The sequence below is a fragment of the Lepidochelys kempii genome, chromosome 7 (genome assembly GCF_965140265.1).
Source record: "Lepidochelys kempii isolate rLepKem1 chromosome 7, rLepKem1.hap2, whole genome shotgun sequence".
Classification (NCBI taxonomy): Eukaryota; Metazoa; Chordata; order Testudines; family Cheloniidae; genus Lepidochelys; species Lepidochelys kempii.
The window spans coordinates 50,502,391-50,517,757 of record NC_133262.1 but is presented as its reverse complement, the minus strand read 5'-3'; the positions used below and the strand labels follow the sequence as shown (position 1 = coordinate 50,517,757).

Below are 15,367 nucleotides of genomic sequence, written 5' to 3'. Positions count from 1 at the left end.
CCGCCACCTGGGCGTACGCCCTGGGGCCCGGGGGAGGGACACCCGCAGAGCTGGTGGAAGGAGCAGCGGGGTGGGAGGCCGCAGCCGGTGGCAGGGCCGCGGCAGTGAGGGCAGCCCCTGCCATGGAGGGCCTGGGCTTTTTGGCAGGGCCCTTCCCCTTCTTCCTACCCTGGTCCTTCCCGCCGGCTGGGGGGGCTCCCCCAGAATCTAAGGGGGGGAGGGACGTGGCAGCAACGGAGGTCACCCCGGTGTCCGCCGCTGCAGGTGCCCTGGCAGGAGCGGGGACAGGTGGTTTGGCAGCAGCGGTTGAGGTAGAGGCTTGGGGGGGTGACGGAGAGGGAGGTGGGGGAGGGGTACCTAGGGCTGCTGGAGGGGCCCCACCCATCGTATCCCCCGCCATAATGAGCAGGGAGGGAGGGAAGGACACCAGAAAGAGGAGGGGAAAGGGGAGGCAGGTCAACCACTCCTCCCTGCTAGGCTGCAGGCAGGGGAGGAGGGCGCCGAAGGGGATGGTCTGGACAGGGGGGCTTTTGAGGGCTTGTTGGGGACAGTCACCGACTCAGGGTAGAAAACCGGCTCCTCTAGCTGCACTAGGGGAGGGGGGGTCATAACAACATTCGGGGAGTGCAGTGAGATCGGGGCAAACTCAAACGGGAAGGGCACAAGCGCATGGGAGGGGGCATGGGCGCAATGAATAAGGGGCCAATCAGGGCAGGGCTATCACATGGGGAGGGGGGAGAACCAGGCTGGAGGCAGGACAGGGAACCTAGGGGCTGACTTTAGAGGCAAGGGCGGGGCAAACAAGCAAGGGCTGCAGAGGGAGAAGGGCAGGGCAGGCAAACAAACTGAAGCCAGCGAGGTGCTGGGGTAAAGGGGAGGGCAAAAAGGCTGCAAGGGGCAAAATGGGGCAGGGAGCCAGGGACAAAGCTGGGGGTTGCTGAAGGGGGTCAGTCCAGGATGGGGCGAGGGGGGGCACGTGCGCCCACAGGCGCTTGCAAAAGAGTCAGTGTGGGCTGGCTGCTGCTGCAGGCCCAAAAGGTGGTGAAAGGGGGCAGCAGGCCAAGCAAGCAGCGGAGTCCCAGAAGCAGGAGCTTGAGGCAGATGGTAAGTGTCCACTAGGGGTGGTGGAGGGGGCAGCACCGACAGTGGGCGGGGGGACACACTGATGGACTGGGGGGGCAGGCTCCAAACCACACCCCCTGTGTCCCCACAAACACAGTCAGGACCCCCACCACAAGAGCACAATCCAAAAGTTACTCAGCTTTCAAGCCCCCTCCACAGTGGTCTACAGAGTCCTTGTGTGCTCCCCCAGCAGCAGATGGCCTCGTCCCCTCCCCCTTCGGGGTCTGGCAGCTCTCAGGCAGCAGCAAAGGCAGCAGCAGCAGCCGCCCAGTGGCCAGGCAGGCAGAGAGGACCCCTCACAGGTGGTGTTGATGGTGTCCACAGCAGCGCTAGCAGCAACGGCTGGGGTAGGGGTCCCTCACTCCTCTGGGGAGCGGGCCAGCAACCCCCCTCCAGAGAGGCTGTAGTTGGAGCAGTAACAGCAGCACCCAAAGGTGGGTGGGGGAGTCCAGCAGCTAGCCAGCAACGAGGTAGCAGAGAAGCGGGGTGGGTGGATGGCATCCAGCCTGGCCAGGGGAGCGGGGCAGCGGCGGCAGCAGCAAGGGCCCACGGTCTAGCAACAGGAGCAGCAGTCTCCCTCCTCCCTCCAGGCCAGTTGGGTTCAGTAGAGGAGCTGAAGACGGGTCTACTGGCCACTGGATGAACAGGGTTCTGTTCCCTGACTGACTAGAGCAGGGGTTGCTCCAGGCTAATGAGAACACCTGACTCCAATTAACCTGCAAAGAGTCAGGTGAGGCCATTAAGCTAAAATGACCACCTGACTCAAATTATTGCCCCTCTGATAATATAAAAGGGCTCACTCCAGTCAGGCAGAGAGGAGTAGAAGTGCAGCTGAAGGGCTGGTTAATGAAGACACCTGCAAGTCATTGGTAAGGGAGAAGAAGGAAGAAGCAGGAGAGCTGTGGGGAAGTAGCCCAGAGAAATGTAGCAACTCTGGCAGTAAAAGGTTGGCTGCCAACAACTGCTGCCGTTAGGGTCCCTGGGCTAGAACCCGGAGTAGAGGGTGGGCCTGGGTTCCCCCCAACCCACCACTAAAGAAACACCTCCTGGGAGGGGAAAACAGGCCCCTGTCAGGTCAGGAGGCTAAACTGTTTTGGCATGAGGCTGTAGGAGTAACAGAGACTGTGGGAATTCTCTCACCAACCTCAATTGCTGTCTTATGACGAAAAGGGCTCAGTAGACTGTATCCCTGGCCCTAGAGAGAGAACAGCTACGTGGAAGGTTGCAGTAAGCCTCTGAAGCTAGCATAAACTGCCTGGAAGTACAGGACCCACAGGGACAAGGTTGGAGCTCTGCCACAACTGGTGTCAAAAGTAGGATATGTGATTGTTCACATTGTGGTGGAACAAAGAGGTTTTTTTAAAAAAAAGGGCATTAGGGTTTTTGGTGTTGGGTTTTTGTTTGTACCACAATGGAGGAGGTGGTGAGAGCATTGGCGCAAGCCACAGCGGCCCAGCAGGAGGCAACCTGGGCTCAGGCGATGGTGCAACGAGAGTGCATGCGGCTACAGCAGGAAACTAGCCAATTATTAATGAGCCAGGCGACCCAAGATCTAGCCCTCCTGCGTGAGGTAATGGACCAGCTGAAGATCCTCACCACCCAGGCCCAGGGGTCTGATGGGACCCAAACCCTGAGGGCCACTGGTTGTCTACCAAAGATGACAGCAGAGGATGAGGTAGAGGTATATCTCCTCTCATTTGAGAGGTCTGCTCAGCATGAGGCATGGCCCCAGGAACAGTGGGCCAGCATTCTCGCCCCTTTTTTGTGCGGAGAGACCCAGAAGGCCTATTTTGATCTACCCACCAAGGACGCTGCTGACTATTCCTGGCTGAGACCAGAGATCCTAGCACAATCAGGGGTGACGGCAGCGGTACGGCCCAGAGGTTCCAGGAGTGGAAATACAGGGAGAATAAACTTCCGAGGTCCCAACTATTTGACTTCATACACCTAGCTCAGAAGTGGCTACGGCCTGAGGCATGCAGCCCAGAGGAGATTTTGGAGACTTTGGTAATGGACCATTACATGTGGGAACTGCCGCCAGATCTCCGCAAATAGGTATGCCAGAATGATCCATCCACCTGCGATGAAATGATCACATTGGTGGAAAGACGGATGACGGCCAGAGAATTGACCCAACTCCCCAAGGAAGGCCCCTCACGAAGCACACACTCGACCCTGACCCTTGAGGGTTGGGTGGCCAAATCCCCAGGGAGTCCGAGGTGGAAGAAGAGGGGGACCGAAAACCAGCAGGGAACCCAGAAGGAAGGAAAAGGCCTGAGTGGGGGGGACCCTGGGACTAAACCCCCTAACCCACGTGATAGGGGAGTGACTAGAAGTTATTATCAATGTTATGGGTGGGGGGAGTTGGGGCACATAGTGGCCCAGTGCCTCAAAGTCATAGAGCCCATGCAGTGTAACCTGGGGGACAGGGCAGACCCATGCAGCCTACTCCATATTGTAGGGATTGCAGTCACCCCACATAAATATACAAGGCAGGTAAAGTTGAATGGGGTAGAAACCATGGCATTTGTAGACTCTAGGGTGATAGCACTCCCTATTTCAGGTAAATTAGTGAAGTGTAGCCAGTTAACGCAGGCTAGGCATACGGGGGTAATCTGTGTCCATGGGATTGTTAGTTACTACCCCATCATACCAGTGAAAATTGAAATTCAGGGAAATGTCACCAGGGTGAAAGCAGAGGTATTCCCAAACTTCCCATACCTCGTGCTCATAGGTAGAGATTTCCCTGGGTTTGTAAACTTCCTCCCAGCGGACGAATTGGAAGGAGAGGAGCTCCCCAAACTTCAGGAGGCTTCCACGGCAGAATTTCACCTCCCATTTTTTGCGGAAATGTTCCAGGAGCTATTCCCTGTCCCAGGGAAAGGCAGGAAGACCAAGAGAAAAAGAAGGGCAGCCAAGGCCTTGGGTACCTGAATCCTGGTACAAGGAGACTCCCCGACTCCTATGGCCAGAGGCCCCCCCCGGACCCACTATCCCCAGCGCCCCTCCCAGACCCACCCACAAATGCACAGCGCCTTGCATAACATCATCCCTGCCCACAGCCCCACCACAACTGCCCAGCACCCTCCACAGAACTCCCACTCCCTAATGCCCCAACACACACAGATCCTCCTCGCCCCTCACAACCCAGCACCCCCCCCTCCAGACCCTCTCCCCCAAGCTCTGCCTCCCGGCTGCACTCACCAGCCCTGCTGGGAGGTGACTGTCTGCCGGGCTGAGCCGGCAGCGCAGCCAGGGCTGGGAATCACTCCAGCCACTTGGGAGTGGCATGATCAACTAGGCCAGGACCTGCCCCGGCCGGGGTCCCTCAAGATGCACTTGCCTGGAGGGGCCCAGCCAAGCTCCGCACACTGTTCTCCCCTCTCCCCCTGCCCCCACATGGCTGAGACTGGCCAGGTTTCTGCACCAGTCCCAGGTGGCTCAGCTCTGGGGAGACAGGTGGGGCCCCACAGGTGGTGGGAAGCAGAGACTGCCTGGAGCCAGAGGTGCACTAGGGGCCAGCCAGGTGGCTGAGAGGAGCAGGGGCCAGGGGGCAGAGAGGAGCCCTGTGGGGGCAGAGAGGAGCCCTCGGCCAGCCACAGGCAGGCCGAGAGGAGCAAGTGGTGGGCAGGAGGAGCCGGCAGGGTCCCATGGCACAGTGCAGGCAGAGCAGGCCGGGGCCCCTTCTGAGCATGGGCCCAGCTCCATGGAGCCATTAGTCCTTTGCAAACCCGGCACTTCTCCCAGGCACTTCACCTATGGCTCAGGTTTTAAGAGGGAACTGTGTGACTGTCCTAACCTGAGTGGAGCAGCCATACAGCTGACCTCTGGGAAACAGAGAGAGGAGTGACCGAGAGTACCCCAATCCAGGTCCCACTGTTGCAAAATGTTTTTCCTGTTGTAATTGTGAAAACTAACTCTGTTCCTGTAAGGCAGGGGGTGGGGGTGTCTTCCAAGCATTCGGGTGAGACAGCTTCAGCCCTGCTCTTTCCCTTCCCTCCCCACTGCCTCCAAGCCCTCTCCATGGGGCGGGGGGGGGGGGGGAATGGAGCCCCCTGGGCTCCCTGCTATTTCACTGCCACAGGCCCCTCCCTGGCTTATGCAGCTCCAGCAGGAAGCAGCAGGCAACTGCCTCCATGTATCTGCAGGAGATGGCTGCGTGGGGGAGTACACTGGGTGAGTAGCTGCTAATGAGGCAGCTTCAGTCCCTGCTTCAGACAGGTGTAATAACGTTCCTGAGGGCAGGTGTGAAGGCCCAGCAGAAGCTCCCTTGGGTTCCCAAAGAACAACTCCCCAAAGGGGAACCTCTAGACAGTGTGGGCATACATGCTGAACAGAGGGCATGGCTTCAGGACCTGGGCCCACCTGCTAGATACAACCACCCCAAGGCTAATCCTGGGGGAAATGCTGCCTCTTTTCTAATAAACCCATACCTGCTAATAGGGTGAGACCGTACAGGGTATGAGGGTACAGTCAGACAGTCTCACTCATGACTCATCTGAGCAGTGAAAAAGCAGCCTGCTCTCAGAGCTGAAGGTCTGCTCTCCTGTCTGCTGCAGCTCTCCACCATACTGACACTACAGCGAGAGAGCTGTAGGTGCTGGATGAAATATTAGTGGGAATGCACAGCAGCACGTGCAGCTCCAACTCACAAGCCACACAAGCATCTCTCTTACCTGGCTGCCTTGGAGTAAAGGGTGCTGGTATATGGAGAACCTGTCCTTCCCAGACTCCTCTGAGGTTGGGCTGGTGGGCTTGGGGTCAGAGAAGGATCTCTGCATGGTTTTGATGGGGCGAGGCAGGGTCTGCTGGCGCTGGATAGAGTCAGCTGTGAAATGTTTCTGTGGTGTCACGTGAGCCTTGTTAAGTCTTTCACTGGCAGTGAAGGAGGATTCCAACAGCCGATGGGGGGAAAGAGGAGAGACAGGGGAGTAGAGTACCTGGGGGGATTTGGGAGGTTGGCAGGTCACTAGCTGAGAAAGGGACTCTGCGGGCAAATGGGATTGGTACCCAATTTCCAGAGGATCGGGCTTCTTCTTCTCAAACTTGCCAAGGGCCTGCTGCCGGATGGCACGTGGGTCCAGGGGGCCTGTGCTTACCAGCTGGAGGTTGGAGGAGTAGGGTGTTATGGTTGTAGGCACAGTGAGCTGGGGGACCACGATACCTGGCTGCGGCTGTGCTTCCAGCTCAGTCTGGCAGGCCAGGCTCTCCCCTCGCTGTGTCTTCTCTGGTGCAGAGATATACTTCACGATCTTCACTTTGGGGTCAGGGGTGGTAATGTGGATGGAGGGCGAAACGCGGGGCAGCTGGTCGGGCTCAGTCTGTACAGAGCAGTCACTGCTGGTCTGGATGCCTATGCTGGCCATGCCTTTGGAGGAGGAGTCTTGCTTGCTCTCAGTGCTGGAGTCTGAGTGCCGGGAGAAACGGGATCGCCGCCGGCGCACCGGCTGCTCCCACTCAGCATTGTCCTCCTCGTCAGTCTGCACGCTGCAGTCGGTGCTGCGCCGGGAGCGCCGGCGCCGAGACAGGAAGTAGCGCTCCTCACCATCCTCCTCATCAGTCTGCACGCTGCTGTCTGTGATCTTCTTCACCACGTAGGGCTCGTGGGGGGTCTCTTTGTCATACGTGTCCCGCAGGCGTGGCATGGAGTTCCTCTTCTTTATCCCCTGGCTAGCTTCCCACTGCTCCTCAGGCTGCAGGGATATTTCAGAGGTAGAGTTGGTGAGTGGGCGCTGGAGCCCGGAGTAGCGGGATGGTGCTGGCCCTTCCTGCCCTGGGACTGCAGGAGCCATGAAGGGCTGGTTCAGGGGGGGCCAATACTGACCATTTTGGGCCAGGGTCCTTTGCATTTCCATGGCTATCTCAGACACGGCCTGGGGAGGGATCCTTCCGGCGGGGTCACACACAGGGGGGAAGGTGCTTTTCTGCCTCTTCTGCTCCTCTAGCTGCTGTTGCAGCTGTTGCTGCAGGTGCTGAATCTGCTCCAGCTGCAGGCGCTGCTGGGCCAGCTGCTCTCTCTGCAGGGCAAACTGGGCCTGGCGCTCTTCTTGCTGCTGCTGCAGGACCTGGTGCTTTATGGACTGCAGCTCCTGGATCTCCCTGTGCACCAGCATCTGCTCCTTCTCTCTGTGTCGCTGAAGCTCCACACGCTCCCTCTCCAGCTCCTCGTGCAGCCTCAGCTGCCTCAGTTTCTCCAGCTCCACCCTCTCCCTCTCAATCTGGAGGATGTGCTCCTGCTGCTTTCTCTGGCGTTCCTCTTCCTTCTCCTCTCGCTCTGTGCTGCCTTTGCTGGGGACGCTGGCCTGGGATACCTCGGCCTGCTGGGTTTGGACTGGGGGTGGTGGCTGCTGAGGCTGACTGGTCTCTTTTGAGGCACTTTGCATGCCAGCAGCTGCCATGGGCACCTCCTCTTGAGCACCAGCTCCTGTCTGCTCAGGTCTTTGCAGGTTCGTTGCAGTAGGAGCTGGTGCTTTGGCAGCAGACACTGGGCTAACATTGCTTGCAGCCGTGCTGGCTGCAGTAGTGCTAACAGGCTTCCCCAAGTACATGGGCATTTCCATCACTGAGGCCGTAGAAACAAACGGGAACCTGCTAGGAGCTGAATAGCGATACAGGCCTTGGGTAGCAAAGGGGACCCTTGGGGTAACTAGAGGCACTCTGGTCAGGCTGGCCAGAGGGACTGCTGCGATATTGCCTGGGGTGTAGGGTCGATATAAGCCTCGGAGCATTGGCCGCAGCACAGAAGCTGGCTGGGTGGTGATGGGAAGGGTGGATGCTATGGGAGTATTTATTGTGGAATAAATCATGCCGTCTGCTGCCCGCACTGTGGCTGTGGAAGGGAAGATCTGCCTGACAGCTCCCAGCCGGGCACTGGAGAGACTGTACTGGCGTGTCTCTGGGAAGTTGGGATTGTACATATTGTTCGGTTTGATGGCAGAAATGCCTTGTGGTGCTGAGATGCCACTGCCCCCTGCTGGCCCATACTGCAGAAGGTCAGCGCTGTTCGAGTGCCTAGCCCCATACTGGTCCATGGAATTGAGTGCCGCACACATGCGGCTGATTTCCCGAGCTGTGGTGGCACTGTACTGGGCCAGACTGGATTCCTGGAAATTTGCCAGGTCTCCTCTGGGTGAGTACTTGTAATCAGAGTAGATATTGGAGGCTGAGCTGTACCGTCTCATTGGGAGCGGGTGGCTTAACAAGTCTGTGGGCTGCCGGAGGTCAGAGAACGAGCCGTACTGCATTCCCTGACCCAGGTAGCCCCCCTCAGTGAAGCTGATGCTGTAGGAATGTTTCATTGTGGTCAAATCCACAGCAGAGTCTCCTGAAGGGGAATGGAAGGGCTGCTCCGCCTTCTGGGGGTAATAGTTCAGACCAATTTCCGATAGATTTGTATCTGACATGGATGAATACAGCCTCCCAAACAAGCCTTGTGGGTAGAACCGCTGCTCCTCGTACAGGCTGGGAATAGGGCCTGTTTGCTCTCTGTAGGGATATGTCTCTGGCAGGTCTGGCTCTTTGTTTCCATAGTACTGAATGCTCGGTTTGCCAGTTTGAGCCGCATCCCCAATGTTCTTCTCCGGGATCTTGGGGGAGGGGTTGAAGCTACCTGTGCAGCTGCTGCCAAAGGGGAATTTGTACACTACATCACAGCATGCCACCTGGCTTTCAGGCTTTATCCCAGTGAGATCCAATGCACTGGCAGGTGGCGGTTCTTTGATCAGCTTTGTTACTGGGACTGCTGCTATCTCATTCATCTGCACCATCATGGTTTGGGACTTTTTGCCTCCCAGGTTGATTGGAGGACTCTGGGTTTTCAGTCCCACTGGCACCCCTCTATATAGGTCTGTGCTTTGGTCCTGAAGAATTGGCCTCGGACTGGTGCTGATACTAACAGCACTCTGGGCGCTGCTAGTCTGAGTAATTAGCACATCTTTCTTCACCAAAGACATCATCTGGTTAGGCAAATTATATCTTGCAAATTTGGTTTGCTGAGGACTGGCCGTTTCTGGCTTTGTGCTTGGTACAGAAATGCCAATGCTGCTCATGCTCCCTCGGAAGGTGCCAGTCTGAACTGCTTGCTCTACCTGCTTAACATGAGTCAGACAGACTGGACTTCCTGCCCCTTGCCCAAAGTCCATCCTGTTCTGGAAAGGATCTCCATAGACCAAAGGCTGCTTGGGTTGTGACACGAGCATGGAAGAGTCGACAGTTATGCTGACTGTAGTAGTTGTGCCTATAATAGCATGGGGTTGTTCCTGAGCATTGAGGTTAATGATTAAGGGTTGGACGGTTGTGGATTGCCTACTTGGGGTCTGTTCCAGAGTGAGGCAATATCTTCTGCTCTCTGTAGCTAGGGAAGTGAGATCCATGCCTTGGTCTGTTATGATGATTGGGCCTGACTTTATAGCAGTCCGTAGGTCCACAGCATTAGTGGTCTGTGGCTTGGGTCCAGGTTCTACTCTGGACGTGCCAGGGATTGATGATATTCTACACAAGGAGATGTTTTCTGCAGGCAGGGGTCCCCAGCTGTACACACCAGCAATGCTGTCAGCAACAGAAGTGGCATGCCCTTTCTGAAGCATGGCACTGGCAGCAGAGGCTCTTTCTATTGACTGTGTCTTGGCATAAGTGGACTGCAGCTGCTCCTGATGAAGCTGTGTTGTGCTGACTGCTGTCTGACTGTAGCTGTGCATTGTTTGCTGGTGGCTCAGTCGAGTGGGAGAGGAGGCTGGGGAAGTTGAGGAGCACATGCTTGTTAGCGTGGTTTGGCTAGATGCATCTGATGCTAATGTGATGACCATAAATGGAGCTTCTTGTGATGACTGCTGCCTAGCAAGGCGAGGAAAGCTTGCACGATGGGGTGTCTGGGTCCCTTGAGCAATCATTGGAGAGGACATTGATGCACCAGTGGTAGTGGGAATATCATAGGAGAAAACTGTGCTTTGAGTTTGAGTGGAAAACTCTGCAGTTGCCTTACTGGATGGCTGCCCTGCTTTTGGAGCAGAATGAGTGGAACTTTGAGTAGGAGATGTTGGGGAAAGCAGGGGGCTGGGGCTTTGGAAGTAGGAATACATTTTAGATGACACAGGGACATTGGTCTTGCTCTCACTCTTACTTTGGAGGTTCTCTCTTGCTGATGCTCCACAGAGCTCAGCAGCAATCTGGCTCCTGGAGCCGTCCTCTGTCTGAGAGCTATAATTCACGGTACCTTTCGTCTGACTGTAGCTTCTGCTAGGGATAGATACAGGTGTTACATCTGAGCCACTCAGAGATGGAGAACTGTAGATTCGTGGAGCACTTGCTGGGCTAGAAACAACAGTTGTGACTGTGCTGAAGCCTCTGCTGTAAGTATAGGGAGCTGTCATAACCTTGGGAGCTGAGCTGGGTGCTGCCGGTGAGCTGTGAAGCTTTGGGTGATCATGCCCCTCTTTTGCAAAATGCTGAGTGACTCTAACATCAGGAATTACCCTGCCTGTGCTGTCTTCAGAGGAGGAAAATGAGACAGGAGCCGATAACTGGGTGGGGCTTGTTCCTGGTGTGAGTGGACCGCTGTTTTGCTTCATCAGATCAGCATAAGCACTCTCAGCATTCAGAAACTGCTTTTCCTGATATGTTTCTTCTCTCCCTTTCTTCTTTTTCTCCTCTTCTAGGGCCAAATCAAATGAGGAGGACTGATGCATCCTGGAAATGCTCTGTGATGTCTGCAGGATTTCCTCATACACTGCTCCTGGCTCTGAAAGTTCATGCTGAAAGTCAGATGCACAGGAGTCCATATGCCCATTATCGTAGCTGTACTCCTCTATGTACTGGTATTCAAAACTGCTTTGGCCTTCTGCACTGTGGTACCCTACCTGTTGGTAGGTGTTGCTGTAGGCGCTTTGCTGGGACTGTTGGACTTGTTGCTTTTGGAACAGTTCAGCCTTCCTCATCATCTCTTCATACGCTTCTTCAGCACTTTTCAGGGGCTTACTGGAGGGGTAATGGGAGATGCTGTTTGTTTTTTCTGTTGGGGAGTAGAGGGACATGAATGTTGGCAGGTTGTACTCACTGCCAGATTTGTACAGCTTGGAGGCTATGACATCAAAGCCCTCTGCCTCTGAATCGATGGAGGGCGAGTACTCTGAGCAGGAGGACCTGTGCAGCTCCTCCATCTCTGCTGCCTGGCGCAACTCCTCTGTGGGTGAAGCATCTTCAATGGGAGACAGGTTACTAGGTGGGGTTTTGGATCTCTCTCTCCTCCTCTGTGCCCTCAGCTCTTCTTTGTCCCGTTTAGTTTTGCGTGCAGTGCTTCGGATGCGCTGCTGCTCCACCTCTCGCATCTTCTCCTGCTCCCGCAAGAGCTCCTCTTCCTCACGCAGCTCGTCCTCCTCTGATGAATCCTCTATGGTTGGTAGCAAAGGACCATGGGAGCGATGCCGAGCTTTGCGCTGCTGCTTTACCTCTTCTAGTCGCTGCCGACGGCTAGGACTGCTGTCGCTGTCCTCCTCCAGAGATGAGAGGGAAGTAGGGGAGGTGCCCGATGTGTAGCTGGGTGTAGTTGCTGGCAAGGTGGAGGAATATTCCCCCCTTGAACGTTCCTCTGGGGAGCCCGTCAGACTCTCCATCTCCAGCTCTGGCTCTCTGTCCAGGCTAATATCTGCATCCTGGCTAAGCTCCATGTCCCTGCTGTAGCTGCTCGTGCTATTTAACTCAATGGTCTTGAAGCGCCGCAGTCCTCCCTGGGATGTGGTTACATCCTCCCCCTCGATAACTTCCAGCTCTTTCCTCTCCTCCTCATACATACTGGTAGAGACGTGAGGCAGACGCCTCTTGGATGAGGTTGGCTCTTTGCTTTTCTCCAGGTCGGGCTTGTGCCCACTTTTTGTTACACTGTGTTTCACGTGACTGTACTCTTCTTCCTCCTCCAGATTGTCCTCTTCTGCACTCATCTCCAGGATCTGCCTCCTCATGAACTCCTCATCAGTCATCTCTGTCTCCCTGCCTTTCAGCCTGCTGGGCAGCGGGGAGACCCCTCCTTCGCTGCTGTCCTCCACATAGTCATGGCGCAGCTTGCTGCCTAAGTCGTCAGATGACTCCACACTCTCTCTTTGATCCTTCTGGTTTTCCCATTCCAGAGAATCTTCATCTTCTTCCATGATGTCTTCCAGCTCCTCATCAGAATCAAAGGCTTCGGGGGTGATAGAAAGGGACCGAGGCCTCTGCCTCTGTCGCTGCTCTTCCCGTAACTCATGATACATTCTCCCTCTGTTGCTCTGCTCTTGGGAAATGCCCTTTGACTCCAGCAAGGGGCGCACACTACTCTCCAGTTTGGTAAGTTCAGAAGGACTGGCAGGGCTCTGGTCTTCCAGGCCAGTGCCATTCAGCTGCTCCTCTTCCTGCTGCACCAGGCCAGTGATCTCACTCTGGGAACTGGAGATGCCATCTGATGAGTAGCCAGTGTCACTCAGGCTTTGGGGGCTGCGGGACAGGTCATGGGGATAAGGCTTGCCTGTCTCCTGCAAGGAAGAGAAAAGAGATATTATACATTAGACCATGGACCCAAGGGGGGAAATGAAGTCACCTCCTGGTGGCCTGGCAGTGAAATGGGCAGGAATGTGGAGTCATACTGGTGTCAGAATTCACAGCAGGAAGCTGGAAACAACCCCTGGAGCAGGTGGCAGTGTCCTCAAAGCCCCATGGCAGGATGCAGGACAGTCCTGCGTTCTAGTCCCTCTCCCCTCACATAAGGCCAAGCTCCTGAACATGTGGACAGTCCTTTCAAACGAACTGAGCAAGACAATGGACTCCTGCCAGGGGCCAGACCTCAAGGCATACAGAACTAAATGCAAGCCACAGCCTTCTCTCTTGCGGACTTAGTATGGCTTATGTATGTTGTGACTGCACACCTATTCATCATAGTGATATGATTATGGCATAATTATGATGAATTTTGCACAAGATGGGTCATGTGAGTTAGAAGAGGTTGCGAAAGTTATGAATTGCTGAATGATTACCCTATTTGTGTGCATGTATCATTTTTGTATCTGAAGTTATAATTGACTATGTATCTGTATTTTAAATGTGCTTACTGTGGATGACTGTGAAGAGCTATAAGTGACAGGTTTCAGAGGAGCAGCTGTGTTAGTCTGTATCCATAAAAAGAAAAGGAGTACTTATGGCAAAAGGTGCCATAAGTACTCCTTTTCTTTTAGCTATAAGTGACACATTCTTAAGGCCATTCAGGGCTCATCTACATGACCAGTTAGTTCATGGCAAGCTGGGATGTGAATCTTCCCTGCACTAGCCTGCTGCAGTCTACCCTGTGTGTTTGGACCCTGCTGATGCACACGAATGGTTCCTTAATGTGCTTTGATTTAGCCCTCTTTGAAGCAGGACTAGATCAAAGTACATTAATGAATTGTCAGTGCACATCAGCAGGGCCCCAGAACAGTCAGTATATGGCAGGCTACTGTGCAGCAGCTTTACACCCAGCTTACTACAAACTGCCCATGTAGATAAGCCCTGAGTGGCAAGAAGAGCACAGGGCTCGGCCTTCTGGCTCCCACCAATGAGCCCAATCACCTCCTCCTCTGATGGCTGTAAGCAGTTGACAAGGGTGACTTTGGGCTTTTCCACGAACCCAGAGCTAGTAGGGAATGGGGCCGGGGGGGCACGGACAACATTTCATCAGGAAGTTTGGAAATGTCATTAAATTGTTTCAAAGGGCAAACATTTTGCAAACTTATAAACAGGCATATGGAGACTGAAAAGAAGCTTCAGTAGAAGGATTTCTCCTGGCTTTGTCTCAGAACAGACTCAGTGGATCATTTCCATTGTACATCAGTTTTTGCATTTCTAATGCATCCACTTCACTTTGTGTATTTTTATCAATGATACCAATGGATAGCCTGCACCTGACCCCGTACTCCAACCCTCTCCCTGAGCTGAGTCCCACAGAAATGTGCTTGCTGAGATCTGAGTGCAGGGCAGGGGAAATCCAAAGAGCTACCCCTGCAAGATTGGAAGGCTGTATTCTGCATTTCCAATCCCAGAGTTTAGACACCATTCCCTCAGTTTAAAGAATGTCAGCTGGCTTGCCCGAGGCTGCTCTCAGGGCTCCACAAGCTTGACATGTAGTACAAATAAGGCTTCTAGCTTTGTAACCAGAAGGTGGTTTAGGCCCTTTAAAGCCCATCTGTGTCATTTTCACTGTGTTCTGTTCTCGGGCAGCCTGGAGAATTAACGCCATGGTTTACTAGGAATTTGGTTTGGTGATTGCCCAGAGCTAGTAAACAGGCCTGGTACCAACATGATTTCAATAACACTCTCCTATGTTAACTTACCAACACTTGGCCAGTACTGAGGAAGGAACAACTCATGAAGTTAGCAGTATGCATTCATGCACACCAAGAATCCAGATGTGTTTGCCTGAGTACCTGGCCAGTTAGGTACCTCACTGTCTGTGGGCATGTACCAATATCTGATCTGTGTGCATGCATCTGGAACTGGCACACTCAAATATTTACATGTGCTTAACTTTGTAACTCTGGCCCGGGATGGTCACTAGCTGCCCTCCAGGCTCTAGGAATGGGTTATAAGCAATTTATAAGAACATTAGTAAAAATACTTCCCAGATTAAACTAAAATCAGCTTTTCTAAAAGCGAACATTCTCTGGTATGTAAGAACAGTTAACACACAGTCCATCCAATATGAATATATTACAAAGGGCTACATTAACAAAAGGGGGATGGGTTACTCAACTGAAGTGTAAATACATTTCAGAAACTGAGTTCTATTAATTTAGTTTCTGTATGTAAATAAATACAATCAGAATATTAGGGTTGCTAGGGACCTTAGGAGTTCATCTAGTCCAACCCCCTGCTCAAAGCAGGACCAATCCCCAACTAAATCATCCCAGCCAGGCCTTTGTCAAGCCTGACCTTAAAAACCTCTAAGGAAGGAGATTTCACCACCTCCCTAGGTAACGCATTCCACTGCTTCACCACCCTCCTAGTGAACACGTTTTTCCTAATATCCAACCTAAACCTCCCCCACTGCAACTTGAGATCATTACTCCTTGTTCTGTCATCTGCTACCACTGAGAACAGTCTAGATCCATCCTCTTTGGAACCCCCTTCCAAGTAGTTGAAAGCAGCTGTCAAATTCCCCCTCATTCTTCTCTTCTGTAGACTAAATAATCCCAGTTCCCTCAGCCTCTCCTCATAAATCATGTGCTTCAGCCCCTTAATAATTTTTGTTGCT

The 15,367-nt window shown here is 54.0% G+C and overlaps 1 protein-coding gene across 4 annotated transcripts in view; it reads right to left on the bottom strand.

The window, feature by feature from the left end:
- BSN (bassoon presynaptic cytomatrix protein) overlaps positions 1-15,367 on the bottom strand; it is a 465,957-nt gene that overhangs the window by 81,974 nt on the left and 368,616 nt on the right. For all 4 annotated transcript variants that reach the window (XM_073352634.1, XM_073352633.1, XM_073352635.1 and 1 more), the window contains one exon: positions 5,799-12,620. In XM_073352634.1, the coding sequence (XP_073208735.1) occupies positions 5,799-12,620 (6,822 nt within the window). The remainder of the gene's footprint in view (positions 1-5,798; positions 12,621-15,367) is intronic.